The sequence below is a fragment of the Adiantum capillus-veneris genome, chromosome 13 (genome assembly GCF_014529385.1).
Source record: "Adiantum capillus-veneris isolate H3 chromosome 13, ASM1452938v2, whole genome shotgun sequence".
Lineage (NCBI taxonomy): Eukaryota > Viridiplantae > Streptophyta > Polypodiopsida > Polypodiales > Pteridaceae > Adiantum > Adiantum capillus-veneris.
Genome location: NC_140943.1, coordinates 108,311,778 through 108,327,504, shown reverse-complemented (window position 1 = coordinate 108,327,504; position 15,727 = coordinate 108,311,778). Strand labels below are relative to the sequence as shown.

The 15,727-nt window shown below is 40.5% G+C and overlaps 1 protein-coding gene across 3 annotated transcripts in view; it reads left to right on the top strand.

The window, feature by feature from the left end:
• The window catches only part of LOC147444614 (hydroxyacylglutathione hydrolase 2, mitochondrial-like), a 37,564-nt gene extending 35,537 nt beyond the window's left edge, over nucleotides 1-2,027 (top strand). For all 3 annotated transcript variants that reach the window (XM_086527164.1, XM_086527165.1, XM_086527166.1), the window contains 3 exons: nucleotides 649-723; nucleotides 1,336-1,434; nucleotides 1,535-2,027. In XM_086527164.1, the coding sequence (XP_086383290.1) occupies nucleotides 649-723; nucleotides 1,336-1,434; nucleotides 1,535-1,681 (321 nt within the window). In that variant the 3' untranslated portion in view covers nucleotides 1,682-2,027. The remainder of the gene's footprint in view (nucleotides 1-648; nucleotides 724-1,335; nucleotides 1,435-1,534) is intronic.
• The last annotated feature ends 13,700 nt before the right edge of the window (nucleotides 2,028-15,727 follow it).

Below are 15,727 nucleotides of genomic sequence, written 5' to 3'. Positions count from 1 at the left end.
TAAGTGTTATGTGGTCTCCTTCTCCAAGCTTTGTGTGCATTTTTGCAACCCTAAATCTAACTCAATAGATTTTTTAATTCTATGACAAAACATATTAGAGCACTATAATATGTTGGGAAAAAATTTGCGTACCCCCTTGAACCATAGCAGCTAAAGTATGCGTATTTTATTTTAAGTACAGTACTCGGCATTTTGAAATGTACTGTGCGTAATATAGTCTATTCATAAAAAACGTGGACCCATTTATAGTTGGGGGCTGGGCCTTTTATTGCAGAGTCCAGATCTATTTATTTACCTTGTTGGCAGAGTATTTTGAGCTTTTTCTATTATAGTAACAGAAAGTCAGTGCGCGTTGCACTACATTGGAATGCAGCTATTTGAAAATGGGTCTTTTGAGTTGTCCACTTCTTTTCTCTATTTTCTATCTGCACTTCACTTGTGTATCTACTATCAAGGGGTGTTTGAAAGTGGTGCTGAATCAAATCAATTGAACTCTTCCCATAGACACGAAACTGTCTTGGGCTAATCCTGGTCCTCACAATTTGAGTTGTGGATGGAAATAGTGCACCTATTGTAGATACAACTTATCAATTTTGATTTGCAGAGCAATATTTTCTCACTAATCAATCTGGCAGTTTCATTTAACAGATGTGGACATCGCTTTCGAAAATAATGGCGTTTCCAGATGATACATTAGTATATTGCGGACATGAGTATACGCTTGTAAGTTCCTCTTCATTTTTTGCTTGCTTTACCTAGTTGTGCCCTGAAAAGGAAACAGACAGGAGGCTTGAAGGAAGATAAGATTGTATAGCTGAGGCATTTCAGCATTGAATGGTGCCGGATGGGTCGAGCTTGATGTGAACTATTCAGCTTGTTCATGAAACAAGTTCACAACCATGATTCCTATGTGTTGGATACATCATCCTTTACTGTGTTTGAAGATGAAAAGAGAAGATAAATTTTAACGTCATAGGAAGAATCCCAAGAGACCTCAAAGATCTATCCGACGAGTCTTGAACCCAAGACCTGATGCTCCAGAAGGAACTGGCATAACCAATCCTCAACAATTGGGTGATAGAAAGATTATTCCTGTTTCCTCTTCTTATTCACACACACCCACACACCCATGAAAAGGGAAATTCTAATGTCAACCTGTGTATGTTTAGCCATTCAGAAGTTTGCGCCAACGTGAGATTAGGAAGAGACTAGACTCTTCAAAGATTTTTTTTGAGGTTTTGGGTTAGTAGGTGACTAAGAACATTAATCATAAAGGTAACTATCTGCAGTCATGATCTCATTTGTGCTCTTCTAAGAGGACTTCTTTGTGTTTAGTCCAATGCAGAGTTTTCACTCACTTTAGAGCCCAACAATGAAGCCCTCAAGAAATACTATAGTGAGGTGAAGGAACTTCGACAAGCCAATCGTCCCACGGTGAGGATTGCGTACTCTATTACTTTCTTGCAAGAGGCAGCAGCAGAACATTTTTTTGTGCTGTAGATATCAAAAGTAATTTTTATGAATGCTCTACTAGATTCCAACTAGTTTGGGGCGAGAGAAAGCATGCAACCCTTTCCTTCGGGTGTCAAGTGCTGAAGTGAGAGCATCAGTAGGCATTTCTCGGGAAGCAGATGAGGTGCAAGCACTCGCTGCGGTTCGTGCCCGTAAGGACAGGTGGTAATGATGTAGAGGCATTGTCCCCCTAATCCAATCTGGTAAGGACATATCCGTGTGAAGCTGAATGATTGGTGAGTGTCTGAACATGTTTGATTGTAAGTGGTATGCGCAACATATGTATATAGTTTGAAGCACTCAAATCATTTTATATTTGTTTCTACTGTTCTGAGAAGAGTTGGTGAATGTTGTCTACTAAGAAGGCTGTTCAATGCCAAGGATTCTAGTCCACATAGAGTTTAGGTCCAGAGCTGTCCTTGTTGAGGATCTATCATACTCCCCAAGGGTAAAAAGTATGTCCCTTCAGAAGTTTTAACAGTTGATCCTTGCTATAGAGTGGATTTTCATAAGGATTCATCATTGCAAGTGATGTGTTAGCGATTGCTCTTAGCTTCTCTCATGTGTATAATGTGCTTGCTAATAGTAAGTTATATTAGGATGCTAACTTCTCAGACAAGATTATGCTATTTAATTCTTTGTTTGGTCATTATTTTGGGTGGTCGAATCGATTCTTACAAAGAAAGTGGCATGTGCTTGTGTGTTGTCGTCCAAGAGAACCCGTCCTAATGGCTTCAAAAAGATAAATTCAGTACATAAATAGTGCAAGGAAGCTCTAAAGAGAAGAAAACGCTGAAGGGAAGGTAAAGAAAAAGAAGAATATAGATGTAAAATTACACACAGTGCATTCACCTCTTTATATAGACATGTAGATTCTTTTGAGTTTCCACTTTCAAGAGGCTTTTCATGTCTCAAGACTCACCCTTTACTTATCCATTTGAGATGTTTTGAAAGTATGTTCAGATTTCCAAAATTGTGGAGACCTACTAGGAGGTGGTTACCAGGTTAATACATACCAATATTTACATTAGCTAAGCTATCCTTACGTTGCCCCGCTTGAAGCTGCACGCAAGAGGTTATGTACATGACACGTTAAACTATGTGGTGGAGTCATCAAAGCATGAAAATTTGTGGGGGCAATATCAATTCACAAACGATTCTTTTGATGGGGTTGGAGGGCCTTATATCCTGGCTAATGAGCAAAGTGATTTATTGAATTATTTTACGATGCACGGACCCAAAATTTTAATGATTCTCCCTTGGTGGAAGTGCTTCATGGTGGAATAGGGTTACAAGGATGCTATAGGATGAGTGTGATTTATTGGAGTCATTTTTCCATAATCTGTTGATCCTTTCAGTGGAATAGGGTTACAAGGATGCCATAGGACGAGTGTGAATTATTAAAGTCAAGTTTCCATAGAGGCCATTTTGATCCTTTTACTTTTTTGTTTGGTCAAGATTGTTTTTGTAGAAAGAACAAAGTGCATTGTTTTATTAAGGAAAAGAGTTTTATTTCTATTGATGCTTTCACCTTTTTTTTTATTGCCGAGGTGGTTCTATGAGAACAAAGAATTATGTCACTTTTGGATTTGGGGGAAAAAACTTGGAAAATCTTTTACTTAGAAATTTCATACTAACACACCACTGTAGATATAATGCTTAGGTCGTCAAAATGTTTCACCACAGTATTATTGTAGATCTTTGCTTGCACTCAAATAGTGGAGAGGCATTGCATTGTCAAAAACATAATGCAAGTGACTTGTATACAATCATAGAAATTTGCACAAGTTTCCTAAAGTATCAAAGAAATATAGATGTAGAAATTGCAATTGAAAATTTCCCCCCCTTACGTTTTGAGCTAGAATTATGGTTGCAATATTTATATGGTCATCAACCCTCAGGTGCCAAGTACACTAGCCGTCAAGGTCGTTGGTCAGGGGTTGTAGATCGCAACCCTTCATCTCAGCTCCATTATCACTTGTAATATAGGACTTAGTCTTTAGGTTTTTCCCAACTCAGCATGCAGAAGGAAAATTGGATGACGGCGTTCAAACCGTTATAGAAGTAGGAAAGATGCAAGCGGTCGACACATCAGCACCCAAAATCTTGGAGCTCTATCGTACAACCATAGCAAGCCACATGAGCAGCCGGAATGTGCAAATAGTTTGACAATTCAGCATCTTGCACTAGACTTGCAACCATTGTAACACAGAGCTGCAACCATTGTAACATAGAGCCCTGCACGCGACTGTCGTACCTTCATGCAGAGGAATATTTTTCGATGTAGTTGCTATCTGCTAGTTTTCACTAAACATGGTTGTTGTGAAGTGTTCTGAATATGTAACGGCCCCCTCCTAGTGACCCTTGACGGCCAAGAAAGGTCGTTGATTGACCTTTCCCTGCAATCCATGCTCCTCGCCTCTCGGAATATGCAGAGGTCATGGAGCTCCTACATTGGACCTGCTACCATTGTAAGACAGAGCCGTGCACATGAATGTCGTCCCTTCATGCAGAGGACTGTCACCCTACGCATCTGCCATATGCTAGTTTTCACTAAGTGTTCTGAATACCTTACGACCCCCTTCCAGTGACCCTTGACGATTGGGAAAGGTTGTTGACTGACCTTTCCTCGCAATCCATGCTCCCCGTCTCCGTCGATCGCCATGAGTCGCATGGACTACAGGGAAAGGTCAGTCAACGACCTTTCCCTACATCATCATTTCCCTAACTCCAAGCATGATTTTATGAACGAAAGGAACTTGAAGCAAAACCTATAGAAAAAAAAAGATGATAGAGAGAAGGTTTCTGAAGGGCTCTGAAAGTTCACTGGCGCTATCAAGGACCTTATCGGTTATCACATAAAATGGCATCAAGCTCTCCATTAGATTGTTATTTGCATGCCCTATGTGTTGAATTCATAGTCATCATTCAAAAAAATGATCAATTTATGTGTATGATCCTTGTACCTTGGATTTTCCATTACATCCTTGCTAATTTTATTACATTGGGAGGTAGCATGCTTGATCACAAAAGAAAATTAGCCAAGAGATTTGCACATTTGGAATGATTATTATAAAAATTAAAAGGTATTCCTAATGGCTTCAAAAAAATTAAAAGGTGCTCCTAATTCAAAGATTTCACTCAAAAACAAGAAAAACGATGCGTTAATCTATAGCACGTAACGACAGACAATGACGAAGCACATAGATTTGCAACAATATTACCTAAGAAAGATGAATATAACATTGTGTGTGTGTGTGTGTGTGTGTGTGTGTGTGTGTGAGAGAGAGAGAGAGAGAGAGAGAGAGAGAGAGAGAGAGAGAGAGAGAGAGAGAGAGAGAGAGAGATGTGCTTTGCACATCTAATAAAGTCCCTTGCACAATTTCAAAAAGAACATCTCATCTTAGTTACATTCATAAAGCTTTAACTCAACTTGTACAAAATCAAAGTAGAAGGATCATGGCATTCATTTAAGGCAACCAATTTGCATCTCAAAGCATAGTGGTGGTAGTGGCTACCTTGCATTTTGGGGACAACATCTTGCATAGAGGCTTGTTGCATTTTGCGGACAACCTTTTGCATAGGGCTTGTTGGAAATGCATGTTGGTCAATTGCTTTTAGATCCGTGTTTAGCCATTTTTGGGGGGTTGCTATATTTTTGTGGCCTTTGGGTCCACCCCTTCTTATATAAGTGACATGAGGGATTTCACTTCTCGAGCACTAAGTGTTGCCATAGGAGCTCTAAGCTCAAAACCATACTTGAACATGAATGGTGAAAATTTTGCAGCCAAACGCATGGCCGTATTGTAAAAAAACTCAAAATCTGGTAGATAATCCCTTCTAGTTGGATTTTTTCTTGCACTGAAAAGAGCACAATATATCCTCTAGAATTTGCTTGACTTGTTTTATTTGGCCATCAGACTAAAAATGATCATCATCACACTTAAAGTAGTGTCTAAATTTTTGAAGACTTCCCTCCAAGACTGGTTGTTGGACTTTCTATCTTTATTTGACACTATATATGTAAGCATGCCATATAGCCTATAGAGATGTTCAACAAATAACTCAGCTAGCTCAGTTGGTTTTGCATCCTTCCTAGTAGGTATAAAGTTTTCCATTTTAGTCAATCTATCCACTTCTACCCAAACCAAAGAATTCCCTTAAGTCAACTTAGAAAATCGTGTGATGAAATCCACAAAAATGCTTTCCCCTTTCCCTTGACAAATATCCAAAGGATGGAGCAATCCTCAAACTTTGAGGCGTTCATGTTTATTGACTTGACACTTTTGCATTGCAAGACGAAGCTTTGGATGTCCTTCACCAAACTAAGCCAATAGAATTGCCTCATAACTAGTGCATAGGTTTTTGGGATGACCTCCACGTGGGCTATTGTGATTGTGAATAAGAAGGTGGCCCTTGAAGTCACCAATAAAAGGGACAAAAATCTATCCTTGTAGAGAAGGTACCCATCATCCAAGAAGTATCTCCCCCTAACGAATTTTATCACCCCCCTTTGAAGCACTACTCAAATGTTGTGAATGATCCACCCCAGGGGTAATTGGAAAATGTCTCCCCTAGATAAAGTTTTTCACCCGGATTTGAAGCACTAATCAAAGGTTATGAGTGGTGAAACCCCCTTCGAGTTCTCTTGCTTAGCATTCCTAGGAGACTTGACTAGTCGCTCTAGACTAATATCACTTTTTCTATTGTTGAGGCTCCGATTAGTCTCTTTTAAATAACACATCGTTCCACCAAGGGACATGGCTACTATGAAATAAGAGTGTAATCATGTACAACAAACCAAATTCAACGAAAAATGGGTCATTCTCACATAGACCACATATATAATCCAAGAAATTATGCTTCATTGATGGTTGGAATTTGACTCAATGCATCGGTCACCACAATGTATTTCTCACAATTTTTATGAAAAACTCTTGGATGACCTCTACCCACCAAGCTTCTTTTACCACACCTAGGAACCTAGATTCGTTAGTATCGCGCCATAGGCCATAGCTCCTTCATGCCACGGCTATGACTAAATTCAAGTTCCTTAAGGATCTAAAGTTGCCTACATATAGTAGTGAGGAAAAGGAGAGAAAAAAAGATGTGATCAACATGTTCTTTGCCAAATGGTCATATGTGCATGCTTTATGGCATATCTCCTAGAGGTGGCTAATCTCATAGAGGCTAGCATGTCCATGGTACCAAAAGTGTACAAATGATAGATAAGTTTGACAAATCATCCCATCACTTGAGCCCATTTCAAAATGATGTTTGGATGGGAAATTTTACTTCACAACAATGTAGATATATCGTGGTGTCAGTGGGATGCTTACTTCATGGCATGAAAAATTATTGATGTAGTATATCTTGAACTATCAAAATGTCATACTCAATTAGATGGGAATGATGATTTTCATATACTATGAGAATTAGGAGTGGCCTTACAAACAATTAGTTTGAGTATGTAGAGCCCCTACAATCAAAGGATTTCATGAGGCTATTTCTTACATGCAGACATATGCCAACATCAGGCATCTTAGTGGTTTGAATCATACAGGTGAAACCAAAAAAGGTTTGGGATTGAAGATAAAAAAACTATAATGGAAAGGGGAGTGACATAGGTGTAGAGGCCATGGTGGGTGGTGGTCATAGAACCATGCCCATTGAGAGAGAAATGCCAACACAAAACCCTATCAGCAACAATAATATGAGAAAGCACAAAAGGAACATCGTTGCTTTAAATACAATGAGGTTGAGCACACAAAGTCTAAGTGTCCAAAGGTAGCCTTAGATACTGGACCTACCAATGCCAAGAGACCGGGAAAACCCTCTCAAGAGATGCATACAGTCTAGTGCTTGCCTCTTTGTTCCGTAGAGTTCAAGGAGGTACATTGTTCACTTGGATAGCCCTTACACCTACACAATCTATGTGGCATCCTCCCATGGTGGGAGCACATGAGCTAGCTAGATTATTTGATACTCTTTGTGCCCATAGAATTGCAACAAATATCTTTAAAAAACACAGTAAGTTGATCGCATCACAACCCCACTTAGCATGGGAGAGAAGAGAGTAAGTTCCAATCCTTCAACTTTTGAACGTTTTCAAGTGTTGTACGTCTTCAATTTTAACGAGTCCATGTCTTTTTTTTTTTTTGGGGCAAAACTCACGAACGTGAGTATATTATATTAGCAACCCAAAAGAATTACAAATACTACTCATGCTCATGCAAATCCATGACGTCTTCCAGTAAACATTCGTACATCGGCTAACAGGGGGGGGCACCCCACAACAATGGTGAAAGACATGTCCGGCCTAGTCAATGGAGTCCTTTGTTGTTCATCTTTCTGGCTACCTCCGTCTAGGAAGGGTTCAACAAGACGCTCCCCACCTTAGACAGCCAAGGGGACCTGTGAGACATCGAGTTGTGGAAGTATCTAGTTACCTCTCCCCATTCCAAGGTCTTTGCCGCTTTGTTGTACTTTCGAGCCAGCTTGCCAGCTAAGCCCCCAAGCTTCAAGTTAGACCACTGAGGGGAAAGTAACTTATCGTGTAGATCTAGCCCTTTCCATTGGACACCTTGCGAGTTCAATTTGGCATTGTCCATCATGACCTTAGTCATCAGAGCCTAGGCTTGCTCTTGCTTCATGATAGCAACCGCAAACTTGGCACACTGGGCCTTCGCGTGAGCACTAGTGTTTAGAATTTCGAGACCGCCTTGCCCCACTGGCCTTGCTATGGCCTCCCACATTGCCCATTGCCAAGGTAGTGAGTCTTTATTGGTTTTTTTCCAGAGGAATCTCTTCACTGGTTTAAGGAACTCCTTCCAGTTGCATTTGGCTATCTTGAGCAACGGGCCATTGAATGCTAAGTATGGGAGCATAAACGAGTTGTTCACTTTCAACCTGCTCTCAAAAGGGAGGAGTACATACTCCCACCTTTGCAACTTGATTCTTATCTTATTCAACACCCATGATAATCTTTGGTTGTGGGATATATCTACCCCCCGAGGGGCTCCCAAGTGTCTAAACACCGTCCCTTTGGACACAATCTCTCCGGACCTTAGTGTCGGACCGAGAGAGTCATCTTCTGAGAGGGAGATCAATCTAGATTTTTCAATATTGCACTTTGACCCTGATGCAGTAGCATACGTTTGCACAATCTCTAGAGACTTCCTAATCACTTGAGGACAAGCTTTGAGGAAGAGTAGTGAATCATCCGCAAACAGCTTCACCAAAAGTTGGTCATTATTTGGAAGGGATAGCCCTTGAATCTCCCCTTTTGAAGCACTTTCTTCAAGCATCATCACCAAGGGATGAGATCCAATGGCAAACAAAAGGGGAGCTAGTGGAGAGCCTTGCTTAATAGATCTTTTTACCTCAAAAGCCTCCACAATCTGCTCATTAAATAGTAGCTCAAATTGGCTATCAACACCCAAAGCGCTAACCAACCGACACATCCTCTGTCCAAAGCCCAGTGATTTCATGACCTCTTCGATAAAAGACCATGTGATCCTATTGTATGCTTGATCTAAAAGTCTATGTCTTTCTTAGCTAGATGTTTGTTGCACTGAGGGAGATTCATATTGTTTGACCTTATATTGAGGAGACATAAATGTAGCATGGGTGATTTATGATTGATCCATAGGGCTTAACCCAAGGTCTTTAAAGCAAGAATTTTGTAGTTCAAGCCGTCACCTCATGTTAGCAAAAAGTAACACATGCAGCCAAGCAAGGACAATGTGACATAATTTTCCCATCATCTTGTATGGTGTGGGTTCATTACTGGAAGATTCATTAGTAGTACTAGGGAGAAGTCACATGTGTGCACCAAAGTTGCCCTATTTACACCTTTATACATGACTCCCCTTTCGTAAAATCTAAACTTTTTGATTTACAAAACCCCTCGATTGTACACTCACATGATACCATAAGGTAACCCTTAGTGAATACCCGGCGGTTCATTGAAATTTCCACATTATATGGTAGATGGCCCTTATTTATGCATATTGTATAGAGTCTTGGAGTCCATCCTTTAATTGAAGGTCTCCTGTAGTATAGAGATAAGCATTCTTGGAAGAGCCATTCTTTTAGAGCAACTCTTTGAGTGCTCCTTCTTTGAATGGACTAGCCTTGAGCTTCAAGCTTATGCTTGAAGGAAGAATCCCATACACCGAGCGAACCTTTTCGAGCAAAGAAGAAATTGAGCAAGATCAAGAAATTTAAAACATTGAGCATTATTTTTAATATCAAGAGACTTGAAAATAGATAAATCTATTACTACCTAGACCCCCCCCCCCCCTCCCCTCATTAGCTTGCACTCCCCCACCTAGCTTCAGATCCCCTCTTCGCCTCCGCAAACGACCGTCATATGTGTTGCCCAATCCTTTGCTCGGAACTACTAAAACCCCTTTCCCTCTCAACAAGGCTCCTACAGCCTTGATTACCTCGCCATAGGTTGCTGTCAATTCTCCCCTATACATTGTCAATCCGTGTACCCAGCTGCCATGCCCTCTATTTGTGCTTGGGCCACTATCTCCTACCGACAAAACCATGCTCAATGAATCTTGCCTATGTCCCCCAAGCTCAATCATTGCTGCTATTGTATTTTCTTTGCACCCGAGCTCAAGCTCCAATATAGCACCCACACCCTACTTAAGGGTGTTATGATAACACCAAATCTAGATCATCAAAATAGAAAGTTTCTATTTGCTAAAATATAAATTTGTCTTTTTGGGTCCCTCTCCCTCTCCCTCCCTCCCTCCCTCTCTCTCTCTCTCTCTCTCTCTCTCTCTCTCTCTCTCTCTCTCTCTCTCTCTCTCTCTCTCTCTCTCTCTCTCTCTCTCTCTCTCTCTCTCTCTCAGGTTCTATAATGGCTAATGCGTCTGTCGGGCTGCGAGTAGACAACGCTCTCTCTCTGTCTCTCGGTTGCAGGGAAACACACATAGCTTAGAGAAGATGAATGAAGAAGCTCAAGGCACACAACAGAGAGTTTATTGCTTAGTGCATAATGGAAATATAAGTTAGCCCTAGAATGAATGGGTGTATTTACAATGCACGAGGGAAAAAATGCCTTGGTGGTCTTAATGTATTTACACACGTCATTACCACAAATATATGGTAAAAAATCCCCCCTTGGAGTGATGCTGTGAATGAGAGCTGGCACATAGTGTATATGGAAGTGCCATGCCCTGAGGAAATGGTCATTCCACAAAGGGGAGTAAGCCCAAAGCTTTGCAAAAAGCTTCAAACTTATCACGAGGCAATGCCTTTGTGAAAATATATGCAAGGTTGTCCTGTGTTGGCATATAAGCCAAGCCGATCTCTCTTACTGAGAGTCTCTCTCTGGCATAGTGATAATGCATCTCAATGTGATTTGTGCGAGCATGAAAAATTGGGTTCCTCGCAAGTGCCTATGTGCTCTAACTGTCAATGTAGATGATGTTAGTAGTGTCCTATCCAACACTCAAATTCGCAGTGCCTATGTTCTCTGACTGTCAATGTAGATGATGTTAGTAGTGTCCTGTCCAACACTCAAATCAGCCATAAGGCGTCTGAGCTATACACACTCAATCATAGCTATGAAGACTACCTTGTACCGAGCTTCACAACTGGAAGTGGCCACAGTAGGTTGCTTCTTGCTCAACCATGATATGCATGAACTTCCTAGCATGAAACAAAAACCAAAAGTGGACACTCGCTTGTCATAACAACCAGCCCAATCTAAGTCCGAAAAAGCATGTAAATCTAGCAGCAATGAAAATAAGGCAAGCTGTAAAGTGCTACTCAAGTAGCAAAAAGTCCTCTTGAGAGCTTGCCAATGCTTAGACCCTGGGCTATGCTCAAATCTGATGACATGTGAGGTTGCAAACTGAATATTGAACCTCATATTGCATAGATAAATAAGGCATCCAACAACAGTTTGGTAAATATTGACATCAGCAGGATCACCAGCATCATGAAGACTTAACTTCAAACGTATTTCCATAGGAGTAGCAATAGGTTTGCAGTCCTCAAGTCCAAACTTACATAGCAATGTCTCTATGTAGCGTGTTTGACACAAGGCAATACCACCATCACACTGCTTAACATGTATGCCCAAGTAATGATGCAAAAGCCCCAAGTCTTTCATCTTGAAAGTAGCATTCAAATCAGCCTTAAATTCAGCTAAACCAACGATGAGAAATACATTACTTTCGCGCCTTACATATAAAGTGCTTAGAGTTGGAATGTTACGAAAGCCTCATTTAACCAAATGAGTGTCAGCTTTCTCATACCGAGAATGAGGAGACTGCTTCAACCCATACAAAAATTTCTTACATTTTCACACTTTATCTTCTTGTCCTTTCTTGAAAAAACCGCAAGGTTGCGTTGCACAAACTTCCTCAAATATATCACCATTCAAGAAAGCAGTAACAATATCTGATTGATATTCATCCCATTCAAAATGAGATGCCAATGCACTTAGAAAATGAACAATACTTATACAAGAATGGGAGCAATAGTCTCATTAATCTATGCCTTTCTGCTGTGCATAGCCTTTTGCGAGCCTTATAGCGATCAATCTCGCCATCCAGCTTACGTTTCAACTTGTAAACCCACTTTGTACCAATGGCCTTTTTCCCAAGAGGCAAATCACATAAAGTCCATGTGTCATTTTCTAAACGTACATCATAGTCAGATTGCATGGTAGCCATCCAATTTTTTGAATTTTGTGCTTCATCACAAAAGACAAAGGTTTTAGGTTCCTCCACATCACATAAGCTAGAAATAGCCAAAGCATAACAAGTTGATGCATAAGATGCATGGCAAGAACCTAAATGAGTACAACTAGACAAAGGTGCATCCAATTTGGTGTCACGCAAAGTATGCACCAACCATTGTGGCATCAATACTAGGCTGATCCGTAGCATTTTCAAAAACACGCGTAGGCTATACATTTTTCTCATTGGAATTTACATTCAAGTTTCCACCATTAAAAAGAGGCAACAAACTGTCATAAATGTCTTGTGAGCATACATTACTATCTCTAGTACATGACAACAAGGGCTAAACAAAATCTTCCACAAACACAACATCTCGCAAAACCAAGATACGTTTCATTTGCAGAAGGTATAACTTGTAACCTTTGCTTTCAGTACTCTAACCAACAAAAATCATCCAATTTTTGCACCGCGTTTGTGGCACCAAAGCATAAGCTAAACAACCAAAAACGCGTATCTTATCAATAGATGGCTTCTTATCATGCCATGCTTCATAAGGAGTCATAGATTGCAAAGCTTTCGCAGGACACCTATAAAGTATATAAGTAGCACACATGATGGCCTTAAGCCAAAACAAATTTGTGTGCAATGTCTTCTCACTAATTTCTTGCAGTTACGCCAAGAAAATCATGAAAAATGAAATGTGTGCACCCATGCTAAAGCCACTTTCAATTAATGATTTGTGGTATAATGGGGCTCATTTATGTCATTGTATTGTCAAATTCATATCACATGTGTGTGGAAACATTGGAATTATGCCTAAGTGTATTGCTGATTGTACCAAAGAGAAACTTGTGCCCTAATTTTTGAGTGTGTGAATTGATTGATTGAGTGAAATTGCAAACAACTTTGATTGAAAAATTGGATTTTTTGAGCATATGTGTTTTCAAATATGCCTAGACAAGTGTGAAATCAAAGCAATGCAATGAATAGGAGAAAATTTGAAGACCAAATTCTTGGTGTGTGCATCATCATTAGCATGAGATTTGAGATAGATCAATCAATTGGTGCACAAGTGTGGGTAATTTATGTGTATTACCATTGTAATGATTGTCCAAATTGTGTGCCTAAGTGCGGCCAAAATCGAGAATGTGTAACTATGCAAACTTGATTGATTCTAAGTGAGTTGGGCATACAAAGACTAGATTTTGATAAACTCATTTAGGATTAGAGATTTTTTATGCTAATCATAAGTAGTAGTAGACAATGACCTTAGGTAAATTTATGCTCATCTCTTGCTAATTTAGTTGACCTAATCCTTACGTTAATAGTGCAATAGCATGCAACGTGCTCTAGGTTTATGACATAGCATTTTTCTCTTAGTCCGCATGCCAAAAACAATTTGTTTTTCCATAGAAGAATAAAAACAAGCGCAATAAATGAAAAATGTTATGAAAAAAAATAAAAATGCTCCCAAAGAAGTGGCAAAAAATTCTACCAGACACAATGATTAAATTATTATTTTTGTACATGTCTTTGTCTGGCTTAACACCTTATTGGTCTTTAATAGGTGGGGCCATTCAGGGTTGCAGGAGTGCACACATAGCTTGGAGATGGAGAAGAAGCTCAAGGCACAAAAGCGACAATATGTTTCTAAATGTGTGAATACAAGATAAAGAGTAAGGGGGGAGGGAACCTCTTAGTGAGGAAAAAAGTGCCCCTACCGTCCTTAGTGTGGTCACACACATCATTACCATATAAATGAAAAAAGTGAATCCCCTTGGCATGTGTTGTTAAGACCCAGAATTGATGCCTTAGCTTGATAGGGGCTAGCCTTTGCCTTGATAGGCTAGTAGATTCTTGGACAAGGCCTTGTTTGTCAAACGGCCTCTTTTGAGACAACCATTCTTTGAGTGGCATAACATTGAGCTTCAAGTTTATGCTTTGAAAGCCAGTGCTCAAATTTTGCACATATAGCTAGTCTTCATTTGATCTTACTCTTACTCTCAATTTTTTATGTCTCTCTTATGCTTCATTGAGTCAAGGAGTCGATTTAGTATTTCATTGATATAGATTAAAGGACGAATCACTTCTTGATTTGATTTTCAGCCCCTATCTTGTTCAAATGGTGTTAAGAAACTTCAATTGGTTGGTTTGGTGAAGTGTGTGGTGCACTTTACACTTATTTTGAGCACTATTTTATGTGTGTGTGATCGTGATTTGAGTACCTTGATTTTGACAAAGGATTGGTTAGGGGAGTCCACCATCAATCCAATTAGATTGTGCCTGTCATATATCCCTTTGTGATGGTTGTGCTTAAGGGTTGTGGTGACTCGAGAAGATTGGCACGTTGGATCTAATTGGCACAATGTGTGTAAGTGGTTAATAATTTTTAATTAGAAGATTAGAGATAATCAATCCATGACTACTCTCTATTCAAACAACCATCCTAATAATTATTGGGTCGAAACCACCAAAACCCATTAATTAATGCCTCAGATTCCAAGATCCCCCCAAAAGTCTAGAACCGGAAAAATCATGCATGTCGTCATCATTGCCATGTCTCTGTGTTCTCTGCTTCTACCCTTCACCATGGCACGCGGTTCATTTTGCTCTTGCCGAGGCCATTGTAGCAGTACTCCTCCCTCTCCCCCCCTCTCTCTCTCCCTCTCTCTGGCTTGCCACTACTACACTCTGTGCCTTCGTCCCATCAACTCCAGCATGCCATCTCTCCTCGTGTTCTTCCTCCACACCCCCCCTCCTTGTCCTCAATTTCTTTTTTCATTTTTTCTTAAAAACTCTGTCAGATGTACAAATGTATGCATTCATACATAAGCACATACAAATGTCTCAATTGAAGAGGGATAATGAAGAGCAAGGAGAAGGGACGCAGTAGGTCCTGGTGATGATGGACTCCTGAGACGGTGTCTCCTTAAAACTACAACAAATCAAGAATAGGATGAGAATCGTCAATGCCATTGGCGAGTTCCAACTTTTACCGACTGTCCACAAGTGGACATAATAAAAAAACCTCCTCGGCAAACCCTCCTCCATACCAGGCCCTCTCTCACCTGCTGCTTGCGTTTTCGCTGCTGTGAATTTCCAAATTGCCTAGCTTTAGGATGGCTGCTTCCCAACCACGTCATCATCACCTTAACCCTGTCAGCCCATCACACATAATCAACCTTGCAACCAAGATGTCGGCAACAACATGCCGCTTCTGCTCATGCTCTGTGTTGGCAACAATGTTGCATCCTACTATGCTTCTCCTCTCCTTATCGCCATTGCATATTGCACACTCATCCTCTTGCCCTCCTCGACCACTCCTTATCACCACAGCCTTCACAAGGTTTTGTTGTAGACGCACGCGAGACAAAGAAGATCCCTCCCTTCGTGCTGCCTCGTCAGCTCTAAACGCAGTGTGCGCCAGCTGTCCGCCAGGCTTTTAAAGGGAGCACTGGATTCTCCAACCCCTTGAGGGCTTGTCTCAACCTCCAGCTTCTTCGGCT